Source organism: Molothrus ater, chromosome 18, assembly GCF_012460135.2.
Source record: "Molothrus ater isolate BHLD 08-10-18 breed brown headed cowbird chromosome 18, BPBGC_Mater_1.1, whole genome shotgun sequence".
NCBI classification, from domain to species: Eukaryota; Metazoa; Chordata; class Aves; order Passeriformes; family Icteridae; genus Molothrus; species Molothrus ater.
Genome location: NC_050495.2, coordinates 4,095,459 through 4,110,753, shown reverse-complemented (window position 1 = coordinate 4,110,753; position 15,295 = coordinate 4,095,459). Strand labels below are relative to the sequence as shown.

The 15,295-nt window shown below is 45.6% G+C and overlaps 1 protein-coding gene across 1 annotated transcript; it reads left to right on the top strand.

Moving 5' to 3' along the window:
- The first annotated feature begins 144 nt into the window (after positions 1–144).
- On the top strand, positions 145–14,991 carry SART3 (spliceosome associated factor 3, U4/U6 recycling protein). Its single transcript, XM_036393229.2, has 19 exons — positions 145–314; positions 784–910; positions 1,562–1,666; positions 2,622–2,806; positions 3,811–3,916; positions 4,622–4,746; positions 5,170–5,325; positions 6,104–6,242; positions 6,593–6,700; positions 7,093–7,170; positions 7,376–7,434; positions 7,876–7,985; positions 8,198–8,310; positions 8,804–8,880; positions 9,263–9,428; positions 10,536–10,978; positions 11,640–11,792; positions 12,865–13,049; positions 13,909–14,991. Exons 1-19 carry the CDS (start codon positions 147–149, stop codon positions 14,087–14,089), a joined length of 2,784 nt encoding a protein of 927 aa, XP_036249122.1. The 5' UTR covers positions 145–146; the 3' UTR covers positions 14,090–14,991.
- The last annotated feature ends 304 nt before the right edge of the window (positions 14,992–15,295 follow it).

Sequence of the window (15,295 nt, the reverse complement as noted above, 5' to 3'; positions counted from 1 at the left end):
GGGCGAGCGCGGGGCGGGGCGGGCTGAGGATCCCGGTTCTTCCCGCCCGGTTCGGCCGGCGGTGGGGCGGAGCAGCGGGACGGGCGGCGCGGGGGCAGCCGCGGCGGCCGGCGGAGCGCGGCAGGCGACGAGCGGAGCTGCATAAGATGGCGGCGGCGGGAGCTGAGGCGGCGGCCGAGGAGGAGAAGCTGCTGCCGGAGGGAGACCCCGAGTCGGGCGGGGACTCGGACGATGAAGGCGACTCGGATTCGTCTGGGGACGGCGAGGATGAGGAGAAGGAGAACGAGGCGGAGATCCAGCGGCTGGAGGAGCAGGTGGGCCCGGCGGGGCAGCGGGTGTGGCGGGAACGGGGATAATCCGTGTCTGCCCCGGCAGTTCGGTGCTGGCACCGTCAGGGTGTGAATTTCCCTGCTCCGTGTGAGTTTCCTCCAGCTCGGGATATTCATTGATTTTATGCCGTGAGTGTTTGGTGTCTGAGATGAAATTGATCAGCTTGGGATTGTTTTGAGAGGAGGGAAGTCCTCGTAAGCAGTTGGCGTTCATTGAGAAATCTGAGCCGCTGCCCGCGGGTTTTTATTGCCTTTAAAAAAATTAAAGCATAATTCTGTGGCGGGACCCGAGGGAGCGGCCGGGGCTGTGTCAGATTTTTTATTAAATCTGAGAAAACTCTGCGTTGTCTGGTTCTGTGATTACACCACGAGAATTGTATGATTTGTTTTCTGACTTCTTTGCGTCCATCACTCAACACGGCTTTTAAAATGGATTTATTTTTATTTTTTTAAGCTTTCCATCAATGCTTTTGATTACAACTGTCACTTGGATCTGATCAAGCTGCTCCGGCAGGAGGGAGAGCTGGTGAAGCTCCGCAGAGCTCGGCAGAAGATGAGCGAGCTCTTCCCCCTCACTGAAGGTACGGAGCATCCTCTCCTCTCCACAGGTGCAGGATGTTTCAGCAGTGAAATAAAATATTTAGGCCAATTTTCAACAGCCTCAATCAGGGAATGTGATCCAGACCTCAGCAAAGTCCTGCTAAAAATTTCATAGGCGGGCAGCAAAGAAAGTTCCCTCTTGGTGGAAATTGTGGGTGCTTGAAGTGGGGATTTCTATTTTTGCTCATAACTCAGAGGTGATGGAAATATTGCAGAGGCTGTGGGATTTTATTTTTGGGAAGGGACGGGGAGGCCCTGGCACAGGGTGCCCAGAGGAGCTGTGGCTGCCCCTGGATCCCTGGAAATGTCCAAGGCCAGGCTGGACAGGGCTGGGATCAGCCTGGGGTAGTGGAAGGTGTCCCTGCCTATGGCAGGAGGTGGAATGGGATGATTTTCAAAGTCCTGAGAAATTCCAACTTCTCCCTTTAATAAAAAGGTGCTCGTTTAGCACCAATTTAAGAGGTCTCTGTCCCACTTTTATTTGAAATTAATTAGGAAATGTGGAGGTTAAAATTCCTCCCTTTGCCTTGCTCCCCCTCCTTTGTTTTAAGTTTGGTGTAAAAACTCACCAAGTGGACATAAGTTATTATTTCTGAATATTAGTGATGTGTTGTAATTTTTTTTCCTTTTAGAAATTTGGCTGGACTGGTTGAAGGATGAGATAAAAATGGCTTCAGAGATTTCGGAGAGAGAGAAGGTTTATGAGCTGTTTGAAAGAGCTGTCAAAGATTACATCTGTAAGTCACCCAAGAACATTCTAAAATGGCTTTTGTTGCATCCAGATTTGGCTTTGTAGGGAAATCTTTTGCTTCTGTTATAGTGAAGAAGTTGGGGGGAAATTTCAAATTAATTTCCAAAGTCTGAATGTGAAGTGATGCTAGGAAAGGCTGTGGTGTCTGGTCTCTCCATTCCTCAGGAGATGCTGCAGCTGTAGCTTAAAATTTTGGAGATAAATCCCTGAGTTCTTTGGGGACTGGGGTAAAGAGCTGGAAAAACAAAGCCTGAGGAAGTGCAGGGAATATGGAGATAAATCCCCCTCAAAAGCTGTATACAAAATGTCACATCAGTGACATGGTGTTGGTGATCCCTCAGGGAGAAGGAATGGAGGTGAAGAAGTGAGGAATTATCCTCTGGATCTGCTGGATTGTATTTGGGGTTTGGAGGCACCTCTGGAACCCAGGGCAGTCCCAACCTGGGGGTCCCTGAATGGAATTTGGTGTTGGTGGGGATGGTGCCAGGCAGCCAGTGCTGTTCTCCCACCTCCCCTTCACCTGCAGGATTCAGGAGATGCTGAACAGGGAAGTTCAGGAGTTTGAAAGAGGAGGAGCAGCTGCTTTAATCTGAATTATTCCAGAGTGTGACAGCTCTGCGGTCCCAGCTCAGGAAACAGGAATCTGCTGTTCAGGCATCTTGGTGTGGTTTGTGTGGCAGAGGTGACAGGCAGGGCCAGTCCCTGTCAGCAAAACCACAGGAGTGACACCATTCAGAAGGAAACTGGGACTGCTGCTGCTGAATCCACAGCATAAATACAATTCCCAAATATTTTTTTTACTTTTTAGGATAAAAAAGAACATTGCTACTTGCTTTTCTATTTATACGCAGCACGTGAGGCATTTGGGGGAAGCAGAGCTACATTTCCTCGTTATTATTTTTGAAAAAATCAAATCACCTGGTTCTCCTGACCTCGTTTAGGTCCTGAAATCTGGCTGGAATATGCCCAGTATTCCATTGGGGGCATTGGGCAGGAGGGAGGCATCGAGAGGGTCCGGTCCATCTTCGAGCGGGCTCTGACGGCTGTGGGGCTGCACGTGACCAAGGGCACGGCCCTGTGGGAAGCCTACAGGGAATTTGAGAATGCCATCCTGGAAACAGCACAGGTGAGCCCATTCCCCTTTGCTCCCATCCGCAAAAAAAGCTGTGGTGCAGCTCCTGGAGTCACCTGGAGCTGTCTCCTCCCTGTCATGTCCCACTTGTTCCTTCCCAGCTGTAAAAACCAGCCTTGTTCTCCAGGAAAACCATTCTGTGGATTTGGCTGATAAAGTAATGGATTTGTGTTTCTGTAAAATCCTAAAATCATCTCGAATCCAGGAGCAAAGTTTGGCTCTGCTGCTGACTGAGGTGCCAAGAACAGCTTTAAATTGAAATGTTCCATTATTAAACAGTGTTCTGTGGCTGTTTCTGCACAGAGTCAACCAAGTTTTAATTCCTAGACTGTTCAGCTTTTGACTCATTCATTATTCCACAATTTGTGGATGAGGGTATTTTATCCACAGACTTTTGGCTGAGAGTATTTTATCCCTGGAAAGTGCAGTTTGATATCTGTAAAAGTCACCTTTCCAAGATGGCCAGAATGGAAATATTTCCTTATTTTTTATAATTTGCTGCATAAGAGATGGAAGTTTAAAGATGTCCCTGCTCATGGTGGCAGTGGGAACTATTTGGTCTTAAAAGGTCCTTTTCAACCCCAAACAAAGGAGTAACAGGAGGATGTTCTTTCATTCCCAAACACAATTAAAGCTGGAAGTTTTAGATCCTCTCCCCACACCCCAGGGATTTACTGAAACCCTCTTTGGCAGCACAGTGGGGTTGTGAAATGGCACAGTCACCTGCTGCTTCCTTGTTCTCAGGTGATCATTTCCCTGTGCTTGTGTCAGCTTTCACCCAGGAATGCTTTTCCCATTCATCCACCTTCCAAGGCAGCAATTCCCAAGTTTTATCTTTCCTGACAATGACTGAGATGCAGCTTGGCCCTGTGTGCCCTTCAAGGATCACGTATTCACTCGGATCTCAGTTCCCTCAGCTCATAAACAATTCCCTCTCATGCCCATCAGCTGGGGCTGGAGGATGGATTGAATTTCCCTGGTTTTTTTTTTGCTTGCAGCCAGCTCCTGGCAGCATTCCATCCCCGGAGCAGCAGCAGGTGCTGTGCAGCCAGCTCGAGAAGATCCACACGCTCTTCCGGCGCCAGCTGGGGATCCCACTGCTGGGTAAGGGCTGCACTGCTGGGACAGGAGCCTGGAGCAGCTGGGGGATGCTCCAGGCATCAGGATTCTCCTGGCACAGCCTCACCAAGTGCAGCTGGAGGTCTTGTGCTCCCTTGGATGAGGCACAGATCCCTCCGGGTCAGGAATGTTCTGAGTTGTTGGGACTTGGCTCACCGGGTTGGGAGTTTGAGGATGTTCAAAGTGCAAGCAAGGAGTACAAAATGTGACTGAAAAATGAGGAGTTCAGCTGTGATTGCTGCATAAAACTCCCTCGGTAGGGAGTATCTGGCAGCTGGATTGTTGGAATTCTGCCTTCTCTAGTTCCTGCTTTAAACTCCTTGAGTCCCTTTTCTTGCTCATGGGAGAAAGCTAAGCACAGTTCTTTTGACTTCATTTCCATCTGGAAAGAATTTGGGTTCTCTTTTCTCTAAAGCCTTGGGGAAAATTTTGCCATTTTGGTTTTCTAATTCCAGTTGAGCAGCTTTAATACAACTTGCCCTCTGAGTTTGTTGTAGGACACTGTGTGAGATGAAATGTCATATCCTTTAAGAATGCAGCAGTGTGACAGTAAGGACCAAAAGAGAAGAAAAATTTAAATATTTGTTCCAAATAAATGATAAATATCATTTATATAAAAATAGGAATTTGTCTTAAAATCTGAATTTTCTTTCATAAATGCATTATTGATGGGATTTCATGTTTTAATAGACATGGAGGCTTCATATGCTGAATATGAGGAGTGGTCAGAAGAGCCCATTCCAGAAACCACAATAAAGAACTACAAAAAAGCTCTACAGCAGCTGGAGAAGTGTAAACCCTACGAGGAGGCACTGGTAATGCTGGCACTTACACCTTCCTTCAAAACTAAGAGGGAATTGCTTTGGGGGGATTTTTTTTTTTTCCAAATCTAGTATTTTTCTAGTCCCCAGCTGGGGGACTTGGTCAGCAATGGGAATACTGACAATTATATACTGGGAATACTGGGAATACTGGAAATTATGGGGTGCATTGAGTGTGCCAGACCACTCTGAGGTGCACATGAGGACTCTGTGTGTGTTTTTGGGTTAAAGGGAATAAACCCAGGATCTGGTTGATTTCAGGCTCATTCAGAGGTGTATGAAAATCAACAGCTGCTGATACAGAGACAAATCTCTTATGTGAAATCTTGCACAAGAGCTGCTCTGAGGAACAGCTGAACTGTTGGAGTCTTGCTTTGTTGAAGAGTTTGATGTTGTGTCTCCCTGGTTGTTTTCCAGCTGGGTGCTGAAACCCCAAAGCTGGCAGAATACCAAGCTTACATTGATTTTGAAATGAAAGCAGGTGACCCAGCTCGGATTCAGTTGATCTATGAGAGAGCTTTGGCTGAGAACTGCCTTGTCCCAGACCTCTGGGCACGCTACAACCAGTATTTGGTAAGGAAATAAACCCAGAAATGTTTGCAGATTTGTTTCCTGCCTTTACTTTTGTTTCTTTTTAATCTCAGTTGCTGATAAACAGGCATGAACTTTTACCTCAGTCCTGTCCTTTAATCTGTAAATCTTCCAGAAAACAGATTTTCACCTCACCTTTGGTTTCCTCCTGTTTTCAGGGATGTGTTTATTCGTCTTGTGAGCATTTCTCACTTTTCTCTGCCCTAGCTGTGTTTTCTCTGCAGAATAACAGGGTGTGGGCACTGAAGCAAACCCAGATGTTCAGCCCCTGTTTCCAGGGGGGTTTCTTAGTGCAGTTTGAGCTCCAGAGGCAGGACAGAAGGTGGCTGGATTAAGGGATCAGGGTTGACTCCCTGCAGGAGCTTATCCAGGCTCAGTTTTTCCATCATCTCTTTCTCTTCCCAGCTGGACACAGCAGGTTGCAGGTGGAACAACACCTGCACAAATAGGCTGGGTGTGCTCCTTTGTATCCTTGACATTCTAGGAACAGTTGGGAATTCACTCAATGCCTTTATTGTGTTTATTTATTTGGCAGAAAACACCTCACTGTTCCTGGTAGTTCTTTCATGAGCATATTCTTCCTCATGGGAAGGCGTTCACTGGGTTTTTAGGAACACAGAATTTAAAATACCCATCTGAGCTTTTTAAATATAAAATGAAAACGCTGGGGTTTAGGTGTTGGCTCTTGATAAGCTGAGGTTTGTCTCAGGTGGTCTCTGTGGCTGACAGGAACTTCACTTTTCTTGTGTGATTCTTTCAGGACAGGCAGCTGAAGGTGAAGGAATTGGTTTTATCCGCTCACGACCGCGCTGTCAGGAACTGCCCCTGGACTGTTGGGCTGTGGATTCGGTACCTGCTGGCCATGGAGAGGCACAGGGTTGAGCACAGCATCATTTCAGGTGAGGAAAGAACCAGCAAATTGCAGTTCAGAGCTGCTCTCTGCCCCCAAACAGCCTGGGACAGAAATGGGACTTGCAGGATCTGTTCTCAGCCTGCAGGTCCTGCGAGGGCAAAGCTGCTTTGGTTGAGCAGCTGCACCCTGAGCAAACAATGAACAGCTTGGAATGAAGATCCCTCAATTCAGCTGCCTTTAAATTCACTTCCCAAACCAATTTATTGTGTAGGATTTCTTTTCCTGTCTTCCTAGAAACCAGTGGTGTTTGTGTAGGTATTCTTTGTGCTATCACTGCAGCTTGCTAATTTTGACTGTATATGGGAAGTAACTGTTTTTTCCCCATTTTTCTTTCAGAAATGTTTGAAAAAGCTCTGAATGCAGGTTTTATTCAAGCAACAGATTATGTAGAGATCTGGCAGGCCTACCTGGATTACCTGAGGAGAAGGGTGGATTTTACACAAGGTCTGTGTGATAAATACAGAATAAATATCTATACTATTTTTTTGTACTTCTTGGATATTGTTTTTTTTAAAGAAAATTAACAGCATTTTCATCTTTCACAAAAATTATTTTCTGGCCAGTTAATGTCTATAAAAAAAGAGGAATTTGTTTGGTTTGCTATTGCAAAAATGCCCTGTCTTATATTTTTGATAATTTTAAAAATTATTCACGTAGTGAGTTTTACTCATTATAAAATCATAAATTTAAGCAAAAATAACAACGAGAAATAATAAATTTAATCTCCCCCTGCTACCCAATGAAATCATTGTGGGTGTTAAGGAGATGGTTTTATTGGGTGGGAAATGAAAACTAAATTATTATTTTAAGGCTGTTCTTTCTTTTTTTCCCTGCAGACTCCAGTAAGGAGCTGGAGGAGCTGCGCTCCGCGTTCGCACGAGCTGTGGAGTACTTGAAGCAAGAAGTAGAAGAAAGTAAGTGAAATAATCTCAACTGTTGTTTTCTCCTCTTCAGAATCATTTTTATAAGATCCGTTCTCCACACAATATTTGTCTTCAAGAATCTTGAACATTTCAGAAAGCTGCAGATAAAGATTTCATCTCTGTGTGGGACCTGTTTAATAAACACTTCTATTTCTGAGAGCCAAGTGCAGCAAACAACCCTTGTTTTTCTTCCTAGGGTTCAGTGAAAGTGGAGATCCATCCTGCACCATCATGCAGAACTGGGCAAGAGTTGAGGTGATGTTTCTCTCTGCTGTATTTAAATTGCTGAACCTGATAAAATGGATTTAAAATAAAATATTTTAACATTCCAACCGTGGAATGCATTCCTTTCCCAATCCATTTCCCCTCTTCCTAAACACAAGCCAAGTTCTCAGTCTGAGACGTTATTAGGTATATTAATCAAAAATAAAAGGAAGAAATTCAGAAACATCTCTCTAATTTATTTTATAATCACCAAAATCAAATGGATGTGGGAGCCAGAACCAAGACTAATGGGAGAGGTGGGCAGGGAAGGATTATTCAGTAGTAGGATTGTGTCAGGTGTTTATTTTGACCACTGTAAGGGTCAGATGTGTCTTGCTGGGTCTGTCTGCAGCATCTGTGGGGTGTTTTTGGTTTGAAATTAATGATGTTGAACAAATAATCCTGAAGGACATTTTGGATGCTCCGTTGCAGGCCCGCTTGTGTAACAACATGCAGAAAGCCAGGGAGCTCTGGGACAACATCATGACTAAAGGAAATGCCAAATATGCCAACATGTGGCTGGAATATTACAACCTGGAAAGGTAATAATTCATTTTTTAGTTTTCTCATCTGTGGGAGAAAACAGTTTAGAACAAATGTGTTTGGCTTGGGTTTACAAAACACCTTCGAGCTTCTTGGGGTGGCTCCGCTGTGGCTCCCAGGAGTGTCACAGCAGCTGGGGAAGGAGGGGGAACGTTTGCATGGCTGGAACTATGTGTGGTTTGTCCCCTCAGTGCCCTGTCCCCTCCTGCAGGGCCCATGGGGACACCCAGCACTGCAGGAAGGCCCTGCACCGGGCAGTGCAGTGCACCAGTGACTACCCCGAGCACGTCTGCGAGGTGCTGCTCACCCTGGAGAGGATAGAAGGTACCTGGGCACTGCCAGGGGGTGACTCAGTGACAGAAGGTCACTGAGGGACAGGCAGGGGGTAATTCATTAACAGAAGGTAACTCAGTGACTGGCAGAAGGTGATTAATTACTGCATCTCTTAGCCTGGTTAGGCAGAGGTGGCACGCAGGCTTTTGATCCTGTGTTTTGTGCTCCACTGAAGTCTCACTTTTCACTGCTGTCAAATCCACAGACAGCTCTTTTCTTCCTTGCTTTTCTGAAATCACTGGATTTTTCCATGCCTTTTTGGAGTCTTGCATTATTAATGAGAGGTTTTTGCTCTGCTTGGCTCTTGGGTTTTTTTTTTTACCTTGCAGGCTAGTTGTTATAATTAGAATTTTCATGTGGAATGTTAAATATGAACAGCAAGTGCCATGAACTCAGTGACTCTTATTTTTCCAGAATTGTATCTTTGAATTATGAGGAAGCTAAATAAAAGGCTTTTAAAATTTATTTTAATTTTATCCTTTAGGAACGCTGGAAGACTGGGATGCAGCTGTTCAGAAAACTGAGAACAGATTGGCTCGAGTGAATGAACAAAGAGCAAAGGTCAGAACTTTCTGCGAGCTACCAAAGCATTTTATACCCCTAAATTAAGTCCATGCTTCTCTGAATGTCACATTTGTAATGTGGCTTCCCCCCAGATAAGCCTGACATGCCTTCAAGCCCTAGAACTATTGATTTCTACTTTAAAACTATGATTAACAACCTCTTGCTGCTTTTTATCTTTCTCCTTTTGCCACTTGGATGGCCACAAGAGTGATGTGCCGTCCAGGAAAGCTGTGAGAGCACAGAATTGGGATGGGCTTTAAATGATGTCCCCGTTAGTGCTGGGGTTAGGAGAAAACCCTCTGGGCTCAGTGCTCCGGAAAATGCTCTGCAATCTGCAGCCAGTGGGAGAAAAAAAAGAAATAAATCTTCTGTGTTTTAGGCTGCTGAGAAAGAAGCTGCTCTGGCAAAGCAGGAGGAGGAGAGAGCTGAGCAGAGAAAGCAAGCAAGGGCAGAGAAGAAAGCTTCCAAAAAAGCCAAAAAAACCAGGACTGGGGACAAGCGCAAAGCAGACGAGGATGATGAGGGTGAATGGGGACAAGAAGAAGGTAAAAATAAAATTAAATTGAAACTTAGGGCTCTGGCAACAGGGTTATTGGTTGTCTTGTGGTAGAGGGAGCTGAGGAATTGCCAGCATTGGTGTCTTTCCAGGGCTGCTTTCTCCTGGGAAGTGTTCAGTGTGGGAGTGAAATGCAAACAAGGCTAAATGGTTTTATACCAAGAGAAAAACAGGTTTATAGGAGCTTCCAGAGTTTTCTTGGGGTTTCTTATTTTGGATATTGTGATTTTTGTTTTTTTCTTCCTTAATTTTCCTTTAAAGTAATTTTTCTGACTCATCCTATGATACTGAGCCATGTGTCTAAATTGGGTTATTCAGAATTGTAGCAGCTTCTTGGAGGTGGGAACAGAAGACTTTAATAGGTTGCTTCCCCTGGGATTTTTGTGAGCTTTTAGATTTCTTTTTTTTTTTTTTAAATAAAGAACCATTAGACAAAGAAAAGAACATGAATCAGCGACTGTCAGTTATGACTGGCTGAAAAAAGGAACAAATATTCCAGTTGCTTTCATCTAAAGCTGTCTTGGTGGAATAATCTGTTGTTATTTGTTCTTTAAAACCTGAGGGAGGTTTTCTTGTGGTGTCTTTAAGACCTGTCATTGTATTTGTGCTTCCATGTGCCATTTCCAAGCTCCACAGTGGGAATGGAGGGCAGAGGAGTTTCAACGAGGAAGGGAATGGGGGAGTGGGGGGGAAAAGGAGGATAGAGTGAGGTGTTCCTGTAGTTAAATTTTGTAACAATGGTTTCTCAGATCTCAGAGAGAGGCCGAGTAGGAATTTATGATAGAATTTGTTTTGTTTTTAGGGTTGTGTTTTGCTTTGGGGGGTTTGGCAGTTGCGTCTAACCCGTCTCCTTATTATGGGGTGTTAGGGTTGCTTGTAGTGGCTGTTGCAGGGTGTGGTCGATTGGTGAGTTTGGGGGTTTCTTTTGTGTCTTTGGTGCTTGTTATGGTTTATTTAGGGGGGATGTTGGTAGTGTTTGTTTATTCAGTGTCGTTGGCGGCGGATCCTTATCCTGAGGCTTGGGCTGCTTGGGGGCTTCTTGGTTACGGTCTTGGGATTTTCTAACAAGGGATTTTCTAACAATTCCATCAATCAGAGCTGCCCAGCAAGAGGCAGAGGGGAGAGGGTGATGGAGTGCTCCCTGAAGAGGACATGGAAGTGGAGACGGGGCTCTTTGGCAGGAGCGAGCAGCCCGATGGCCCCACAGCCCCGAAGGAAAAGGCGTCCACCAGCCGCAAGGACATCCCCAAAGTGTTCCACGACAGCAGCAAGGATAAAGTCACCGTGTTTGTCAGCAACCTCTCCTACACCATGGCAGAGCCTGAGGCCAAGCTGAGGGAGCTCTTTGGGAGCTGTGGGGAGGTCGTGGAGGTCCGAGCAGTGTTCAACAACAAGGGCACCTTTCGGGGCTACTGCTACGTGCAGTTCAGGGAGGAGGAGGCTGCTCGGCAGGCCCTGGCCTTGGATCGCACGGCCGTGGAGGGCAGGCCCATGTTTGTGTCTCCTTGTGTTGACAAGAACAAGAATCCCGACTTTAAGGTAAAAGTTTTGGTGGTTCCTGTTGGACAGTGGATGTGGGGAAGGGAGTTGGTGGAATCCGTTGTGTCCAATCAATTCGTGTTGTGCTTCTTTAAAAATTTTTGGGACTTTTTGCATCTTGTTACTCTACCAGACATCAGGATTGACATAATTTTTTTACTCAAGATTTGCAGAAATCTGCTGATCTGAGCAGTTTAGTGGTGGGACCCTACCCAGGTTCAACCTCTGAAGAGCTTTCTTGGTCAGCATTTGTTACCCAATCCCCTGGCTGGGGATGTTCTGTACCAGAACTCGGTTGTGTAATCGGGAGATTTCTGCATTCTGGAGTTTCTGCACAGAAAAATTCAATGTTTCCATAGTGATAGCTGAGTAAGAAGGCTATATTATAAACACATTATTATAGGAATTGGGCTCTGATCCTTCTGGATGCCTCCCAGCTCAGGATATTCTATGATTCTCAGTGTCTTTCCTCATTGGGAAGGGGTTTAGTAGCATTTAGTTGCAAGTCTTTGGTGTTTATATGCAAATATCTTCCAAAGCACTACTCATGGCTTTGAGGCAGTTTTGGATGCCACAAACAGGAATTGCTTTTGGGGTGTGGAACTGAAATCCTTGGCATTTCTGGCTGGTTTGTGAACCAACATCCTTTTTGTTCCTCCAGGTGTTCAGGTACAGCACTACCCTGGAGAAACATAAACTCTTTATATCTGGTTTGCCATTTTCCTGCACTAAGGAGGAGCTGGAGGAGGTGTGTAAAGCCCATGGGAATGTGAAGGACATTCGACTGGTCACCAACAGAGCTGGAAAACCCAAGGTAGGCATCCATAACACACTCCTGGATTTAAGGAATCCTTCAAAAAGAAGCTTGTCATGGAGTCTGGAGACAAAATTTGGGTTTGCTAAGTTGCCAGTGTGGTGGTGTATTAATACTTGTGGAAGAGCTTGGATTTATACAGCCCAGTGTACCTTTGTGCAGAAAACCAAAAGGAATTTTTCCAAAATGCTTCTTAAATTGCATAAGAAAAGTGGGATGGAGGGGGAATTGTTTACAGCATTTTCAGTATTGTAAAAACAGGCAAGTCTGTAAAAGATTGGTTTTTAAATAACTGGCTAAATGGGGTTTACCTGGTGCAGCCAATTCCCATCCTCCTTTCCTCAATTTCCTGACGCTTTTGTTCCTAACATCTACTGCAGGAAAGGATTTGCCAGTGAGAAATGATCCCACTCTCTGGAAGGGCTCATTATTTCCATCCCTGAATAAATGACTCCTTGTTAAATAAGGGATTCTGAACCAGCTGCTGCTCTGCCAAAACTCTATCTGACACCTGAGCTGTGTCTGTGTGGTGGGTCCTGTCCACAGGGACATCGTGGGAATGGTGGACATGGATTTAAATTGAATTTTCTTACCCTCAGGTGAAGTTCCTGTTGTGTGCGCACCTTGTAATGAGTGCTCTTGGGAACCCCAGCTCTTGTTCTGAGCCTAGTTTGAGCTGGGATTGTGTATAAACCACAAATAAATGTATTTTGGGAAAGTTATGTAAAACCTGATGCCTCTCCTGTGAAACTGGATAATCCAAAAAATGCAGCTTAAGGCTTTGAATGTCGTTTAAAAGAGTAACAGCAGGCAGAGGTGATGCCCTTCTCTCTGTGAGCCTGCCATGGTACTTCATTATATTTATTTTATAGCATTTTTAGAGTGGTTCTTCCCTTTTTAATACACTTTTTCTATACATGAGAGCATCAGGAGTGAGAGACAAGAAATACAGGTTGTAAGGAGAATGGTGATTGCAGTGAGCCATGTTGAGTTTCCCTCATTTACAAATTCCTCATCAGCTTTTACAGAAGCACTGAAACCCCAATGTTGGTTCTTTCTTTTCTCAATTTAGGGCCTGGCTTATGTGGAATATGAGAACGAAGCCCAGGCCTCTCAGGCTGTGCTGAAGATGGATGGGCTGACAGTGAAGGACCACGTCATCAAGGTGATGATCAGCAACCCCCCTGTCCGGAAGCTTCCGGAGCGGCCCGACCCCAGCAAGGCCTCCCTGGTACCACCACGGCAGATCTATGGAGCGTGAGTGAGGGACGGGTGCCTAAAACTGCTTGGAAGGGAAATACTTTTGTTTATTTATATGCTGAAGTTGAGGAATCTTAGCTGGAATATGGGGGTTTAGGAAAAGGAGGAGAGGGATTTTTTATATGGGCAAGGGGGAAGGGCTTCCCGCTGCCAGAGGGCAGGGTTAGATGGGATATTGGGAAGGAATCCCTGTGAGGGTGGGGAGACCCTGGCACAGCATGCCCAGAGCAGCTGTGGCTGCCCCTGGATCCCTGGAAGTGTCCAAGGCTGGGTTGGATTGGACTGGAGCAGCTTGGATAGTGGAAGGTGCCCCTGTCCATGGCAGGGGTGGGACTGGGTGATCTTCAAGGCCTCTTCCAACCCAAATCAGTGCAGGATCCTGTGAATCTGAAAGAACATTTAAAAGGTACTGCACCATAAAAAAAAAAAAAAGGGTTGTTGGATTGATGAGGAAAAGCAAATCTTTTCTCTGTACATCTCTGTAGCAGTGAGAGGATGAGGCACTGGCCATCCCCTTGGATCTGATGTTGGCACTGATCCCTAATAATCTCCACATCCTCTCCCTCTGGAGAAGTAGCCATTGTTCCCAGTGAGCATTAAAGCTGCTCCTTCATCTTTTTAGCGTTCCTGCATGGGATGAGCCCCTGTGGATAAACAGAGCTTTGGCCCTGGGGACTGTGGGGCAGCTGTTGTCTGCCAGAACTCAGGGGTGCTTCAAAGACACCCATGGAAAGCTTTATCCCTGAAACAAATGACAGGAATGATGTTAAAATGTGCATTCCTCATAGCAAACAAGTCCTTGTTGTTCCCCCAGGCTAAAAGAGTGTTTTTTAATGGGAATTTTTTTCCCTTCTAGGCGAGGGAAGGGAAGGACCCAGCTCTCCATGATGCCCCGGGCACTGCAGCGTCAGAGCAACCCCGTGGCCAAGGCTGAGAATGGGATGGTCCAGAACTCACCAGCAGCGTCCTCTGAGGCCCCTGCAGAGCCTAAAAAGATGTCCAATGCTGATTTTGCCAAGATGCTCCTGAAAAAGTGAGCAAGGAGTGCGTACTCAGCGGGTCTGGTCCAATGTGAAATGCCTTTCTGGAAGCCATGTTGTGTCCTTAAGCTTTGCAAGGAGAGAATGCCCGTCCCAATCCCGTGTAAATACTGGACTGCTGTATTCCTCGGGATCAGTGGAGGATGGCACAAATCCAGGTGGTGGTTTTTTGATTTCTTTTTGGTTTTTTTCTTTCCTCTAAGAGCAAAGAGTTACGCTTTTGTTCTGTTGAAACGGCGTTAATGTGATCCCTCATATTGAGGGTAATGAGGGGGGAAATATTTCCTGCACAGCTCGGATGCCACATGGAGTTTTTTGGAGTACTTTCCAACAATTTTCTCTTTCATTAACGAATGAGATGCCATGGGAGGACCTCAGCAAGCTCCACTGGTCAGCTCAGATTGGGATTGCAGACATTCTCTCTGCCAACAGCCCCATTCTTCACCCAAACCCACGCACGCAGGGACTGTCATCTCCTTCCATGCAGAATCCAACAGCAGATGCTCCAACTTCACCACAATGGCCTCTTTTAGTATTGGGAGAGTTTCTATACATATGTGTGTATATGTAGATACACAGATATACATATATATGTATCCAGTTCCTGTTCTGTTCCAGTTGACCTGTTTTTTATATGGTGTATTTGTAAAGGACATTGAGATGATTCTTTTTAAGTGTCAGGAGCTGATCCTTAGGTGGTAATTTTTGTTTCCCATGAAGCTGGACGTGCTGTTGCTGAGGACCAGGTTTTTTGGTTTTTTTTTTTTTTTTTTTGGTTGTTTTACCTAGCTAGCTCATGTCTTTTTGCAGGTGGTTTCTGTATGGTTTTGTACAACTGTGAAGTGCAAGCTGACGTTTCTCGGTTTATTAAACTCAAGTTCTCAAAGGTTTTCTATAAATACTGTTGCTTTTGTTTAAGTGTGGGTGTTGGAACTGCATTTCTCTGGCAGTCGGGTGATAGTGATGTACCTCACCTCTCAGGTGTGCTCAGTGTCCCTCAGGCCTTGAAGCAGCTCATTCCATCTGCTCTGAATATCCTGAAATCACTTCAGTCATCACCTCAGACTTTCCAACAGTGGTGTGACCCTGGCTAGAAACATCCCTGCTTGTCAAAATACCCTGGAAATCACCCCCCAGAGGGGTGGGTGTGAGGGGGGGACCCCAGTGCTGAGTTCACTTGGACCACAGGAACACTGCTGCAAA

Bases quoted from the DNA above. Each gene is read 5' to 3' on its own strand.
- SART3 (XM_036393229.2), top strand. From the start codon at position 147: ATGGCGGCGGCGGGAGCTGAGGCGGCGGCCGAGGAGGAGAAGCTGCTG. The intron at 2,807-3,810 runs GTGAGCCCATTC...TTTTGCTTGCAG, and splicing joins CCATCCTGGAAACAGCACAG to CCAGCTCCTGGCAGCATTCC. The intron at 7,986-8,197 runs GTAATAATTCAT...CCCCTCCTGCAG, and splicing joins GAATATTACAACCTGGAAAG to GGCCCATGGGGACACCCAGC.